A 15761-nucleotide genomic window follows, 5' to 3' on the forward strand; every position below is an offset into this window, starting at 1 on the left:
GTCACCCTGCCCTGCTAATTTTTAAATTATTTGTAGAGACAGGGTCTCCTTGCGTTGCCTGGGCTGATCTTGAACTCCTGGGCTCAAGCAATTCACCCAACTCAGCTTCCCAAAGTGCTGGGATTATAGGCCACCACACCTGGCCTTAAAGCCTTTTGACAACCCAGGGACTTGTGGCCTTAAAGGCAATGATATGAGTCTACCGGCCACGACAGTATGTTTTCAAGACTGCTGTGTCATCGTAAAGGGAAAACAAAGAAGATGCCAAATTCAAGAAATGAGTGTATGCCTTGTGCTGCTGAAAAAAGAGACAGCTGAGTCCCCACCCAATTTAAAGTAAAGGGCATCCAGGGGTGGTTTCCAGGGCTTCTTTGGCAGGGACTGGGGCAAGCAGCATTGGGAAGTGAAATTACGATCAAGGTTGCTGTGCCATGGAATTCAAGTAAGGTTTAAATCATGAGACCCGGTCATAGCCTCCTGGTGCCTTAGACTGTTTCCAGCAATTTCTAGAGGTTCAGTGAAATTGTCAAAATCATATGAATTGTAATTTGTGTTGATGAGAAAGCCCCCAGCCATTTAGGGGATGAGAGAGCCGGTGGAAAGGACACAAAAACTGAGTGCCAGACCTCCATCTAGCTCCAGGGGCGATCCCATTCTTCTCCCCACTTTCCTAAATGAGCAACGTTCAAACACTTTTGTAGAAGAAACCCTTGCCCTAAATCTGATGCTAAACTCCAGTAGGTAAAAAACAAACAAGAAAGATACTTCTGGTAGAAATGTCACAGATCCGGCCGGGCGCGGTGGCTCACACCTATAATTCCAGCACTTTGGGAGGCTGAAGCGGGCAGATCACTTGAGGTCAGGAGTTTGAGACCAGTCTGGCCAACATGGCGAAACCCCGTCTCTACTAAAAATACAAAACTTAGCTGGGCGTGGTGGTGCACTCCTGTAGTCCTAGCTACTTGGAGGCTGAGGCACGAGAATCGCTTGAGCCTAGGAGGTGGAGGATGCAGTGAGCTGAGACTGTGTCACTGCATTCCAACCTGGAGTACAGAGCAAGACTCCATCCAAAAAAAAAGCAACTTCCCAGAGGTAGGAGCCATCATTCCACTAGGGGGTGCCCCAAACAGAAGCCAGCACCCAAAGCAGGGGTTTCCTCCCACACTGGACGGGGCCTCAGGGTTCCGCTGGAGGATTTGTTAAAATGCAAACTGCTGCATCCTAACTCCTGAGTTTCAGATCCAGCAGGTCTGGGGTGGCCTGGGAATTTGCATTTTGAACATGTTCCCAGATGGTGCTGATGCTGCTGTTTTGGGGACCCTACCGTGGGAAAGCCAGACACCCCTGCCCAATAGGACCTAGAAGAGAGGGCTCTTCCCGCCCCTCACCCAGGGATGGAGCCAGCTTACTCATCGATGTCTTTTTTGCTCTCTTCAATGAAGGCAATGGACTCGGATCTAAGGCGGTTGGTCACTTCGTACGTTCGCAGGGTGACTCCAAATATATCCTCATGGTATCGGTTGTCATCCTAGAGGACAGAAACAGCCAGAAAACAGCTCTCAAATGCCAGATAAAGGCTTGGAGCAGGGGCAGACTCGCCTGACATCTGGAATGGAATATCCCTAAGGAAGATGGTTCCTAAAGAGATGAGGCTGAAGCCAGTGTCCCTGAGGTACCTTTGATCTCGAAGACTCTGCTCAGCAAAACTGTTCTCTGGGACGTGGGGCAACTGTTCTCTGGGACGTAGCCCAGTTGGCAAAGAACATTTAGGTTGCCATCTGGAAACACCGCTGCTGCTTGGTGGATTCTCAGGTGAAAAGGAGCGATGAGGTCAAATGGAAACCTCACCATTCCCCCTTTCCTCCCTCCCTCCAACGTGCTCCTGCAAGTTCAGGTCTGGGCAAAACTGGGTTTAGTGTGAAATAGCCCATGAGACCAGAAGAAAGGGGAGGAAGGAACAAGCAGCCGCTTAGCACACAGGGAACTCCCCACAGCTGCCCACAGTGGAGACTCCTTGGGCATGCATGAGTTTCTCTGAAGATGAGCCTCTTTGCTCAACATTGCCCAGAAAGAATCAAGCAAAGAGAAGAACCTCCCTGGAGTCTCAAGAAACAGTCCAAGTGACGACTGACTTGTGACATCTGAGAATTTACCAAGCTATGGGAGCTCCTGTGGTGGGCAGTCAATATTCTCAAAGGGCAAGGGGATCAAACAAGGGGAAAATGCATCTCAGTGCTGAGGAAGGGCAGTGGTTGGGAGTGTGCGTCTGGCAAGCCAGGCATAATCGTGCACTAGGTTCCAACCTCCCTTGGTCCTGAAGGTTTTGAAGAAAGTCACCCATCTGTAGAGTGGGTTCATTTTCAGTTGGGATGAGTTTTGTTGTTGTTGTTTTTGTTTTTTTTTGGAGACAGAGTCTCGCTCTGTCACCCGGGCTGGAGTGCAGTGGTGTGATCTTGGCTCACTGCAACCTCTGCCTCCCGGGTTCAAGTGATTCTCCTGCCTCAGCCTCCTGAGCAGCTGGGACTACAGGCATGCACCACTACGCCCAGCTAATTTTTGTATTTTTAGTAGAGACGGGGTTTCACCATGTTGGTTGGCCAGGATGGTCTCGATCTCTTGACCCCATGATCCACCTGCCTTGGCCTCCCAAAGTGCTGAGATTACAGGCGTGAGCCACCGCACCTGGCCTTTTTGTTTTGTTTTGTTTTGTGTTTTGTTTTTTGTTTTTTGTTTTTGAGATGGAGTTTCACTCTCGTTGCCCAGGCTGGAGTGCAATGGCACGATCTTGGCTCACTGCAAACTCCACCTCCCAGGTTCAAGCGATTCTCCTTCCTCAGCCTCCCAAGTAGCTGGGGCTACAGGTGCCCGCTACCATGCCCAGCTAATTTTTGTATTTTTAGAAGAGACAGGGTTTCACTATGTTAGTCAGGCTGGTCTCGAACTCCCGACCTCAGGTGATCCTCCCGCCTTGGCCTCTCAAAGTGCTGGGATTATAGGAGTGAGCCACCGAGCCCAGCTGGGGTGAGTTTTAAACTCTCTTCTGCAAAATCCTGGGGAATCTTTAAAAGTGTCTCTTGAGGGTCACACTAAAGAGACTGAGTGTATAGAGGGCTCCACAGTTCTCCTCAGATCTCTTTGTGCAGTGCCCAACCTGCGCAACTACACGGGGCAGTGCTGCAGCTTCTGGGACAGGAGAAGTTAGGTTAGAATGGTTTCTGTCTAGCTACCAGACTAGACTACCTCACTCGTTATTTTCACACACAGCCTCCAATCATATTTACTACACCTGCCTGCATGCGCAGCCATCCTTCTACTTTCTCTGTCATTGTTTGGGACCACCTCTACCCTCAGTGGTAAGTGCAATGAATGGGAGCAGGGATACCATCGTGGCTCCCCTAATCATCAAGACAGGTTGGATGAAAAAGGGGGGATAGGAGAGTGGATGTAGGAAAAGGGACCTGCGAAGCCAGCCTGTCACGCACCCTCATCCGGCTGATGAACACGCCGGCGTCCTCTGTGGAGAGCTTCCCCTGCTGGGTCATGATGCGCTGGATGGCTTTGAGGACATCAGCGGCCATGGTGACGTCCCCACAGACGTAAATGTGGCCCCCTTGCTCCTTCAGGGCTTGGTACACAGACTCCGCCAGCTGCTCCTGCAGGATGTCCTGCACGTACTTCTGCAAGGAGCAGACAGCAGTGAGAAGGGGCTGGGCTGTGCAATGTGCCTGCCATAGCCAATGTCCTCCCAGGAAGCAGAGCCTGACTCAGGGGCTTGTGGGCAGGTAGGATCTTTTGTGAGCTGATCCCAGGGAACAAGAGTGAGGGACTGGGAAGAGTGAGATAGGGAAGGCGGGAAAGTCAATTGGAGGGTGAGGGAATGCATCGCTACCCTCTTTGGACAACTGGAGCTCAGCTCTGCTAAGGGCCCTCCAGGGAGCTGGATAGACTGCTTCTCAGAATCATCCCCCGGAGAGGGGAAAGACGGGGAGCATTCACTACCCACTTCTCTCTCCTGGTGGCCAATGGTCACCGGGTGTTAACACCTGCACATTTCCAGGAGTGCAGCTGGTTATTGCAGGCTTCCTATGTTACAGTGCCAGGGAAGCCCTGGGCCGATAGCAAGAGATGGGGGTGAGGTGAGGGGCCGCCAGCTTCCACCTCTGCAAAGCCGGCTGCTGTAGCGATAGCAGAAGGAAAAGGTGGGCTAAGGGGGTGTGAGGTGGGCACAAGGGGTGTCTAGTACAGCTCCAGGGAGCTCATTTGTTCAGGATGTCTTTAACTTGTCCAGGAAACTCCTGCTCTGAAGCTGATATTCAGCTGGAACATGCTGGCATGGCTGTAGCGACTCTTAAGACTGACATACTCCCACCCTAGTTGTCAAACAGACACTGCCCAGACTCTCTGAGTGGCCCCGCAACCTGCCGCGATGTCCTGACTCCTTCTCTGGGACCCCAAGACCTCCCCAAGATCCCATGGAGCTTTAGTCCTGTGGCCTGTGTCCATTCTGACTAGTATTGCCTCTTAAGGGCTGTTAAATTTATTTGTTTGTATTTATTTATTTATTTTTGAGACAGAGTCTCGCTTGTTGCCCAGGCTGGAGTGCAGTGGCATGATCTCAGCCCACTACAACCTCTGCCTCCCAGGTTCAAGCCTTCCTCCTGCCTCAGCCTCTTGAGTAGCTGGGACTACAGGCATGCGTCACCACACTCGGCTTTTTTTTTTTTTTTTAGTAGAGATGGGGCTTTACCATGTTGGTCAGGCTGGTCTCAAACTCCTGACCTCAAGTGATCTACCCACCTCAGCCTCCCAAAGTGCTGGGACTACAAGAATGTGCCACTGTGCCCAGCTAATTTTTATATTTTTATTAGAGATGGGCTTTCACCATGTTGGCCAGGTTGGTCTCGAACTCCTGACCTCAAATGATCTGCCCGCCTTGGCCACCCAAACTGCTAGGATTACAGGTGTGAACCCGGCCTAAATTTATTTTTTTAAATTTCTATTTTTAAATATTTTTAATTTTTATTTCTAATTATTTATTGTTTAGAGACAGAGTCTTGGTCTGTTGCCCAGGGTGGAGTGCAGTGGCATGATCACAGCTCACTGAAGCCTTGACCTCCCAGGCTGCCCTCCCGCCTCAAGCTGCCCTCCTGCCTCAGCCTCCCAAGGAGCTGGGACCACAGTCATATGCCACCATGCCCAGCTAACTTAATTTTTTTTTTTTTTTTAATAGGGACAGGGTCTCAGTATGTTGCCCAGGCTGGTCTTGAACTTCCAGACTCAAGTGATCCTCCCACCTCAGCCTCCCAAAGTGCTGGGATTACAGGCGTGAGTCACGGTGCCTGGCCCCACATTTTTCATTATGGTAAAAACGTCATGTAACATTTACCGTCGTAACCACTTTAAAGTGTACGATTCAGTGGCATTAAGTACCCTTCTCGGTGTTATGGGATCATCACTATCTGGTTCCAGAACTTTTTTCTTTACCCCAGATGGAAACCCCATGCCCATTTGCAGTTACTCCCCATTCTCCCCTCCCTCAGCCCCTGGCAACCACTAATCTACTCTGTCTCTATGGATTTGCCTATTCTGGATATTACATATAAGTTGAATATTATAATATAGGCTGTTAAATATTTTATTTCATCACATATATATTTTTGAGATGGAGTCTCACTTTGTCACCTAGGCTAGAGGGCAGTGGTGTGATCTCAGCTCACTGCAACCTCTGCCTCCTGGGTTCAAGTGATTCTCCTGCCTCAGCCCACCAAGTAGCTGGGACTACAGGTGTGCACCACCATGCCTGGCTAATTTTTGCATTTTTAGTAGACAGGGTTTCACCATGTTGGCCAGGCTGGTCTCGAACTCCTGACCTCAAGTGATCCACCCGCCTTGGCCTCCCAAAGTGTTGGGATTACAGGCGCTCGGCCTGTTAAATATTTTACATAGATATTTTCCCTACCCATGCTTTCCGAAGTACAGAGCAACTTCATAGAGGGGAAATCGGGAAGCTTAAGAGTGAGGGTGAGGGGTTTCTGAGAGTGGAATGTGCAAGTGTGTACACACATGAGTGTGTACCAGTGTGCATGTGTGTTGGGCTGGGCTAGGGGGTGGGCTGCTGGGGGTTACCTTTGGTTTGTCTGGCTCCCGGGAGTAAGCCGTGTACAGCTCTCTGAAGACCCCCTTGTTCTTGGCCTGCAGGGTCTCTTCCCTGTAGATATGATCTATCTTGGATTGCCGGCACCCGAAGACCAGGACCATGGGGCAGGGGTTCATTCCTGGGGACCAGGAAGACCTTATGTCACTGACGGCTCTCTGCCTGATGTGCAGGGTGGCTGAGGTGCCAGGGATGGGGTACTGAGACCTTAGCGTGCGCCATGCAGATAGAGGCTCATGAACACTGGGGCAGGCAGATGTATGCGGGCACACACATGTACACAGGTGCTCACATGCATGCACATGCACACACATACACATGCACATACTGAGGAAGGAGGTGAAGTGTGTTCAGATTTTAGTGGATCTCCCTCCCAGGTCTCAATCCTTCCTTCTGCTCCTTGACTACTTAGGAGCCCCCACCTGATGCCCAGACTCTGGGCCTAAGAGCCCAGACTCTGGAGCTAGACAGCCAGGGTTGAAATCTCAGCTCTGTGATGAACAACTTACTCAACTTTTTTTTTTTTTTGAGATGGAGTCTAGCTCTGTCACCCAGGCTGGAGTTCAGTGGCGCAATCTCGGCTCACTGCAACCTCTGCCTCCCGGGTTCAATCGATTCTCCTGCCTCAGCCTCCCAAGTACCTGGGATTACAGGCACCTGCAACTGCGCCTGGCTAATTTTTGTGTTTTTAGTAGAGACAGGGTTTCACTGTGTTGGCCAGGCTGGTCTTGAACTCTTGACCTCATGATCTGCCTGCCTTGGCCTCCCAAAGTGTTGGGAGTATAAGCGTGAGCCACTGTGCCTGGCCTTTTTATTTATTTATTTATTTATCATTATTATTATTATTATTATTTTAAGATGGAGTCTCACTATGTAGCCCAGGCTTGAGTGCAGTGGTGTGATCTTGGCTCACTGCAACCTGCAGAGTGAAACCTGCAGAGTTTCACTCTTGTTGCCCAAGCTGGAGTGCAATGGCACTATCTCAGCTCACTGCAACCTCTGCCTCCTGGGTTCAAGGGATTCTCCTGTCTCAGCCTTCTGAGTAACTTGGATTACAGATGTGTGCCACCACACCTGGCTAATTTTGTATTTTTAGTAGAGACAGGGTTTCACCATGTTGAACAGACTGGTCTTGAACTCCTGACCTCAAGTGATCCACCTGCCTCAGCCTTCCAAAGTGCTGGGATTACAGGCGTGAGCCACTGCACCTGGCCACAACGTACTCAACTTTCTAAGCCTCTGCTTCCCTATTTGCAAAATGGAAATAACAGGACTGTTGTGAGAAATGAACATGAAACATTACAACTCTGCCTGAGACCTGGCAAGTACTTTATAAATGTTAGCTGTTCCGCTAGAATGACAGTTCCATGGGGGCAAGTTTTTACTGACTGATTGATGGATTGATTCATTTTTGTAATCATCCCTCAAATCAATGGAAAAGTTTTCATTTCTATTTTAGTTGTTTTTCTGTCTTGTTCACTGCCATGCCCCAACGCCTCCAATAGTGTTTGGCACTCATTAGGTGCTCAATAAATCCTTGTCTAATGCATGCCACAATTTGGGTTTCTTTCTCTCTCTCTCCTCCCAAAGCTGATCTGCTGTGTCTTTCACACAGCACTTGCTCTTGAATAACAGTCTTTGCAATAATTACATAAGCATAGCCATTTGATAAGGACTAATGTCTATCTTTTCCAGGCTATTGGATTTTTTTTTGAAGAGATCACATCTTCACAGTCAAAGAAATGTCCTCTGGGCCTGGAATTTCAGGCCCCTGGGACAGGCTGTTTGGATTACACCATGAACTTCACCTGTGGGTCAGGTTGGTGCTACATGCCCCAGCTTTTCTGAGGCAGTGACGCCATGGAGAGACACCTTCACTGTTCTCTAGGGCTGCTGAGACACAGCTGGACCTCCCCAGGTCTGGAGGTGGGAACTAAGTGGCCGCTGGACTGTAACCCACCTTTGTGTTGGATATCAAATTGCCGCTGTTGCCAGAAACTTCGGAAAGGGGCAATGCCGGTGCCCGGTCCAACGAGGATGCAGGGGACTTGGGGGTTCCGGGGCAGGTGGAAGCTGGGTGCTCTGGGCAAGGAAGAGGGGGTCAGAAGTCTTGCAGAGCTCAAATCCAATCAAGAACAATTGAATCTTAGGTAGACCAGGTGGCCGTGTTCGGTAGCCATACAATGAGACTTACGGCTCTTCAGCTGGGGCCAGGTGCCCCTTTTCAGGGTGGGAGTCTCACCGATTAGGGGAATTCCAAAAATGGGGGGTCTTCAAGTTCTGGCTATTTCTCCATTCCCCAATTCTTCTCACTGCTGAGCTCAGCAAATTCAACCCAGGGTATCTCTACACTGGCACCATTGTCACTTGGGGTGGACACTCCTCTGTCGTGGCACTGTCCTATGCATTGTAGGGTATTGAGCAACATCCCCGGCTTCCACCCACTAGATGCCAGGAGTACATGTGAGTTGTGACAACTCAAATGTCTAAAGACATTGTCAGATGTCCCTGGGTGGCAGGGGTGGGGTGGGGTGCTGTAAAAATTACCCTAGTTTGAGAGCCACCATTTTTTTTCTTTCCTTTTTTTTTTCTTTTTTTTGAGACGGAGTCTCACTCTGTCACCCAGGCTGGAGTGCAGTGGTGTGATCTTGGCTCACTGCACTCCACCTCCCAGGTTCAAGTGATTCTCCTGCCTCGGCCTCCCAAGTAGCTGGGATTACAGGCACCCGCCACCACCCTCGGCTACTTTTTTTTTGTATTTTAGTAGAGATGGGGTTTCGCCACGTTGTCCAGGCTGGTCTCGAACTCCTGACCTCAAGTGATCTGCCTTCCTTGGCCTCCAAAAGTGTTGGGATTACAGGCGTAAGCCACTGTGCCCAGCCCAGAGCCACTCGTTTAACCAACCATGAAATCTTTAAATCAAGGAGTCACAGACTTCAGTGTGTAAAAGAATCACCTGGGGATGTTCAAGGTGCAGATTCCTGGGCCATGCACTACATCTGGGCTCAGGACTCTATGTTTGAAACACCCCAGAGGACTCTGATGCCAAGGATATTTAGATCATTATCAATGGCATGTGGACCATATAGTGAACATTCTAACCTCAATGGTTGAGAAAAATGATTGGCCAAAGCCAGTGTTCAGGTAGAGAAGTTATTCATCAACAAAACAGGTTAACTATAACTGGTCTAAGATCAGCTATAGCCTTTACAGCTGAGTTTGGGAGGAAAAGCTCCAATGAATGGGGGTGATTGGATTTTTTCCATCTCTAGGAAACTGGGACTGATTTTGAGTGAGCAGTAGAATTTGGCTAGAATTTCCACTAGCCCATATGGTCCATGAAGGTGGAGACTGTATTTGCATGGTTTTCCCCAATAGCTCCAGCATCTAGCCCAGTACACGCCCAAGTGAAATGTGTGTTGCATTGACTTGACATTGACCGGAGGACTTGCCTAGCTTGCTATGCTGCTCTGATCTTGTTTCCTTAACAACTAAGAGAGACGCAGGACATTGGTCTCCATCGTGTGTCACCCAGCCATCTCCCTAGAGCCCTTCAGACTGGTCCACCTACCCCAACTTGCGACGTCAATATGCAGATTTGAGGTGATTGCTCATTTTTCTTCACTTATTACTCACCCTCTCACGAAACAGGGGACCACTTCGTCAGCCTGTATCCGGTTGAGCCAGGAGGAGCACACGCCGTGGTGAATTGGTCCTTCTCCATCTAGCAAAATAACCAAGGCAGTCAGGGCCACCCACTGCTCCCAAGCAAGGCCTCCCCTCCTCCCTCCAATGCAAATGCCCACAGGCCCAGTGCCAAGTTTATCCTTTGGAATTCCTCCCCAGGATCCCTTCCTCTGAAGGGCAAGAGGAAATGGTATAGCTGGGGTGACTTCGTGCCTGTGCAACCACCCAGGATTCTATTGGGTAGGGGTGGGTCGGATTCGAATCCTTCCCTATTGAAGGGTGCTTTTGGTGGCTTGCTGGGCTCCTGGGACGGGCACTGTGCATTTTAATTGCTTTATCTAGGAGGAAAAATACAGGGCAGAGCTTGGGTTATCTCACTTACAACCAGCTGGGCAGGATACAGCAGAGCGCTGTCCCAGGGAGTGAGTAGTGGTGGCTTGTTCTAGTTGCTGCTTTGGGTATATTAGGGGGCGCCATTGTAAATACACATCTTGCCTCTTTCCTAATTCTGCTCAGGCTTGGCTCTGCACCAGGGGACAGTTCACCTGCTGCTTCTTCCCCCCAGTTTTCTGGTCTTGGGGGTGAGTTTCTTCCCAGGGATTTGGGATTTAGCCTGCAGGCAGTGGTTTAGGGAGCCCTCCAGAGGCCCCTTGGGGGAAAACGCAGCCAAGGAGGCTCTCCCAGTGCCTCCGCCCACCTCGAGTGCGGTAGGAAACGATGGCCACAGTGAGGTGCACTTCATCAGGGTACATGTCTGGGGAGGAGCTGATGGAATAGTAGCGGGGCTGCAGCAGGGACAGCTGGGTCAGGAGCAGGGTGGCCGGCATCTGGATGGATGGGAACTCCTCCAGCACCTCCACGATGGTGGGGTTCTTGCCCCATTTCCATTCCTCATACTCCTGCAAACCCTGTGCCAAGGAGATGGACAGAGACAAGCTTGAACCCAGCTGCTACATACTTCCCATGAGGACCTGAGGGGGTCCAGGAAGAAGGCAAAATAAAAGTAACAGTTGGCAGGTGTGGTGGCTCATGCTTGTAATTATAGTGCTTTGGGAGGCCAAGGAGAGAGGATCACTTGAGGCTAGGAGTTCAAGGCCAGCCTGGGAAACACAGTAAGATCCTGTCTTTACAAAAAATTAAGAAAAATTAGCGGGATCTGGTAGTGAATGTCTGCAGTACCCCAGTTTCTTGGGAGGCTGAGGTGGGAAGACTGCTTGAGTTCAGGTGCTTGAGGCTGCAGTGAGCTATGATCATGCCACTGCACTCCAGCCTGGGTGACAGAGTGAGACCCTGTTGACAGAAAGAAAGAAAGAGAGAGAGAGAGAGAGGGAAAGAAAGGAAGAAGGAAGGAAGGAGAAGGAAAGAAAAAGAGAAGAAAAGAAAGAGAGAAAGAAAAGAAAAAGCGAGCAATAATAGTTAACACTTGAATAGTAATTATTCTGTGCTAAGTTTTGATTCTCATGAGGACCTTATGAAATAGGTATTACTGTTTCCCCATTTTATAGATGAGGAAACTGAGGGTCATAGAGGTCCCATGGCTACTAAGTGGTGATGCTGGGTGAAACTGATCCTTGCTCTAGACAGTGTGTCCTCAGAATCTGTGTTCCTAGTCACTACACACTCCTGAAGTCAAGAGAGACGCACTATGGAAGGGAGTCATGACTCATGCAGGGAGTGGCAGGTATTCAGTAGAGACCTGTGATTTGTTGGTTGCAGAGTCTGGAGATGCATCTTTGGAGAGCTTGGGTCATGTTCATGACGGTGAGTGACAGCCCTGGAAAATCAGGTTGGGGTGTGTGGAGGACCATGTTTGGGGACGTGTTGACAGCAAAGCCCAGCTGTAACCAGGCAACAGAGGAACTCTCTGGAGCTCTGGAGTTATTTTTCCTTAATCTCAGAAGATGCCCTAGGCAGTCTCTGATTGCTGGAACAGAAGGCTCAGTTTCTGAGACCAGGGTGCGAGTGCACTGTGTAACAAAGATTTTTACCATGTTCCTAAAGACTGTCCTGGCCTTATTTATTTATTTTTAAAATTTTTTTAAATTTATTTTTTTTTGAGATGGAGTCTCACTCTGCTGCCCAGGCTGGAGTGCAATGGCACGAACTTGGCTCACTGTAAGCTCCGCCTCCCGGGGTTCACGCCATTCTCCTGCCTCAGCCTCCCAAGTAGCTGGGACTACCGGCGCCCACCACCACGCCTGACTAATTTTTTGTATTTTTAGTAGAGACGGGGTTTCACCGTGTTAGCCAGGATGGTCTCGATCTCCTGACCTTGTGATCTGCCCACCTCGGCCCCCCAAAGTGCTGGGATTATAGGGGTGAGCCACTGCACCCAGCCTGTTCTGGCTTTATTAATAGGCGATGGCATCCTTGACATTGTGCTTCTCAGACCTCTAGCTTGACTGGCCTGCAGTTGCAGGAGCAACATGGACCAAGAGCCCTGGCCTCTCAACTCTTTGAAACTGACATCACCTGAAACTGACATCCATCACCCTGTTGGTGCCAGGCCTGGCTTCACACAGGCTGCTCCCTGCCAATAACGAAGCACAGGAGTCTCCAGGGCTACTCAAGGACCTTGCTGGGCCTTCCTTAAACTGCACTGCAGTCTAGAACGTTCCCGTCCAACCTTTCTTCCTTTTCCTTTGGTTGGGGTTAGATTTGTTTTGAGGTCTGATGGTTCTCCCAGCCTTATCTGATCCATATTTTCTGTCACACAGGTGTTTCCCCTAATAAAAATCCTTGCTCATTTAATCCTGTCTTGAAGTCTGCACTTTTTGGAAGAAATGAACTAATACATATGGGTTATATCAAATTCTACTATCTATCTATCTATCTATCTATCTATCTATCTATCTATCTATCATCTATCTATCTATCTATCTATCTATCTATCTATATCATCTATCATCTATCTATCATCTATCTATCTTAGAGACAGATTCTCGCTCTGTCACCCAAGCTGGAGTGCAGTGGCATGATCTCGGCTCACTGCAAGCTCTGTCTCCTGGATTCAAGCAGTTCTTCTACCTCAGCCTCCCGAGTAGCTGGAATTACAGGTGCCCACCACCACACCCAGCTAATTTTTGCATTTTTAGTAGAGACAGGGTTTCACCATGTTGGCCAGGCTGGTCCCAAACTCCTGACCTCAGGTGATCCGCCTGCCTTGGCCTCCCAAAGTGCTGGGATTACAGGCGTGAGCCACTGCGCCTGGCCTATTTATTTACAGAGATGTGGTCTTGCTTTATTTATTTATTTATTTATAGAGATGGGGTCTTGCTCTTTCACCCATGCTGCAGTACAGTTGCAAGATCGTGATTCACTACAGCCTCGAACTCCTGGGCTCAAGTGATCCTCCCACCTTAGCCCCCTGAGTAGCTGGGACTACAGGCATGTGCCATGATGCCCAGCTAATTTAATTTTTTTGTAGAGATGGGGTCTATGTTGCCCGGTTGGTTCCAAACTCCTGGCCTCAAGCAATCTTCCCATTTCTGCCTCCCAGAGTGCTGGGATTATAGGCATGAGCCACTGTGCCCAAATTCTGCTTTAAATAAGGTAAAAACAGTACAATCTAATAAGGTACCAACAGTGCAATCTATGATCCTTCTTCCTATTAGCCACCCTCCCCCATTAATTAAAAGTTTTAAATCAAAATTATACTTGCAGATAGTCTAAAAAGTTAAATAACTTTGTAAAGCTTATGATTAAAATTAATGGTCTCCTGTTCTACCTCTGCCATCTGCTTCTAACTCCCCGGAGGTAACTACTTACAGCTCTTTAAGTGTTCCTTCTGGTATTTATTTTCATATTTCTAAATACTACGCACTCACTAATTAGCCTCTTCCTTGCTGCCCACCATTCAATCCCCTCTCCTGGACGGCAGAAGAAAGCCAAGCCATCCTGTGCTGGGGGCTTGCTTACTGGGAAGGAGCCCCCATTGGGAGCAGCGTGGGTGATTCTCCTGGGTAGAATTCTTACTGAGCAAGGCTTTGCAGCGGGCTGGGGCAGGTGATCCCAGGTTTCTAAGCAAGGTGGTAGAGGCGACGTTTGGTTCATTTTACAATCAGAGACCTCTGATCTCTAGCAGTCCCACCTGCAGCTCCTCTGCATTGGCAAAAGCTCATCATTTGCAGCCACATGCACGGAACTGGAGGACATCATCTTAAGTGAAAGAAGCCAGGCACAGTAAGACAAATTTTGCATGTTCTCACTCATTTGTGGGAGCTAAAAACTAGAAGCAAATAAAGTCATGAAGATGGAGAGTAGAAGAGGGCTACCAGATGCAGGGAAGGGTAGCGGCGAGGGGTGGGGGAAAGCGGAGATGGTTCATGGGTACAAAAATACAGTTACATAGAATGAATAAGATCCAGGCCAGGTGCGGTGGCTCATGCCTGTAATCCCAGCACTTTTGGGAGGCCAAGGTGGGTGGATCACCTGAGGTCAGGGGTTTGATGGTGAAACTCCATCTCTACTAAAGAAAAAACTACAAAAATTAGTTGGCCATGGTGGCAGGCACCTGTAATTCCAGCTGCTCGGGAGGCTGAGGCACGAGAATCCTTTGAGCCCGGGGAAATGGAGGTTGCAGTGAACCGAGATTGCAACACGGCACTCCAGCCTGGGCTAGAGAGTGAGACTCTGTCTCAGAAAAAAAAAAAAAAAAAGAATAAGATCTAGTATTTCCTAGATCTAGACAAGGTGACTATAGTCAACAACAATTTATTGTATATTTAAAAATAACTAAAAGAGTGCAATTGGAATGTTCCCAACACAAAGAAATGATGAATGCTTGAGGGGATGAATACCCCATTTGCCCTGATGTGATTATTATACATTGTATGCCTGTATCAAAACATCACATGTACCCCATAAATATATATACCTACCAACCAAGTACCCATAAAAATAAAAATTAAAAAAACAAAAAACAAGAAAAAACCTTATCTTTAAATCAAGGCGTGGTGAGATCCTGTTTCTTTTTCTCCTAAGCATGGGCTAAGATGGCACTAATGGAAGCTCAAGGTTCCAAAGGAAGACAGAAACAGAATAGCAATTTCCGTTGTAGCCAGGGAACTGTTGATTCAAGGGAGTCACTCTTGCTCTGCCAGGCCTTAGAACTGGTGGAAGACCAGCCACGTTGGACCAGCCAATATGGCGACCTACAGCAAATAATGGCCCCCTTGGCTCAAGACTTCCATCTGCTGGAAGCCTGGTAATAACAGTTTTCAACTCTTTAATGACAAGGAGGTGAAAGGCGCCCCCTAGGGTTGTGCGAAGCCTGGGGACCCACCTTGCTGAGGACCAGCAGATGCTGCTTCTCCTTCTCGCTAGTAGCTAGGGAGGCAAACTGCTGCAGCTGCAGGGGCGTTGGCGGCGTAGTGATGTCCAGGTAGTACTTGAAGGCCTGGAAGATGGTGCAGGGTGGGAGGCGGTGCTCGTCTGTCCAGTTACTGATGACACCTGTGGAGGTACAAGGCAGGTGAGGGGTGGGTGTGGGAGGGCTTGAGTCCAAGTCGGGGGTTCAGGTCTGCTCCTGGAGCAGAGGATGGGGCCAGGAGAGGAGGGTAGCTCCAGAGCCAAGCAACCTTCTAGCTCTCCACCTTTCATGCCCGGAATCCAGGGGATTTCATGTGTGCAAGAAGCAAATCCAAAATTAGGCAAATGAATCCAAAAATTAAGAAAAATACATGAAGAGAGGAGAAAAATATTAAAATAGCATGACATAGTCCACTGGCGTTCTATACAACGAGCCCCCAGCTGCGCATGACAGAGATAAGCCTATTTCAGCCTCACGTATCATGGCATAGTATCAGCCTCTCACCCCCTGAATGGGATGTTAGTGTTTGTCATTATAAACACTAACACTTACCTAGCACATTCTATATGCCAAGTACTATTATTAGTATTTTATATTAACTCATTTAAT

The 15761-nt window shown here is 48.9% G+C and overlaps 1 protein-coding gene across 2 annotated transcripts in view; it reads right to left on the bottom strand.

Annotated features, from left to right (window-relative positions):
* Window positions 1–15761, bottom strand: part of NOS1 (nitric oxide synthase 1) — a 151538-nt gene that overhangs the window by 8535 nt on the left and 127242 nt on the right. For both annotated transcript variants that reach the window (XM_055236051.2, XM_055236050.2), the window contains 7 exons: window positions 15126–15295; window positions 10539–10749; window positions 9791–9878; window positions 8115–8236; window positions 6127–6275; window positions 3483–3677; window positions 1410–1528 (listed from right to left, as the gene is read on the bottom strand). In XM_055236051.2, coding sequence (XP_055092026.1) covers window positions 1410–1528; window positions 3483–3677; window positions 6127–6275; window positions 8115–8236; window positions 9791–9878; window positions 10539–10749; window positions 15126–15295 — 1054 coding nt within the window. The remainder of the gene's footprint in view (window positions 1–1409; window positions 1529–3482; window positions 3678–6126; window positions 6276–8114; window positions 8237–9790; window positions 9879–10538; window positions 10750–15125; window positions 15296–15761) is intronic.

This window comes from Symphalangus syndactylus, chromosome 13 (assembly GCF_028878055.3).
Source record: "Symphalangus syndactylus isolate Jambi chromosome 13, NHGRI_mSymSyn1-v2.1_pri, whole genome shotgun sequence".
Taxonomy (NCBI): domain Eukaryota; kingdom Metazoa; phylum Chordata; class Mammalia; order Primates; family Hylobatidae; genus Symphalangus; species Symphalangus syndactylus.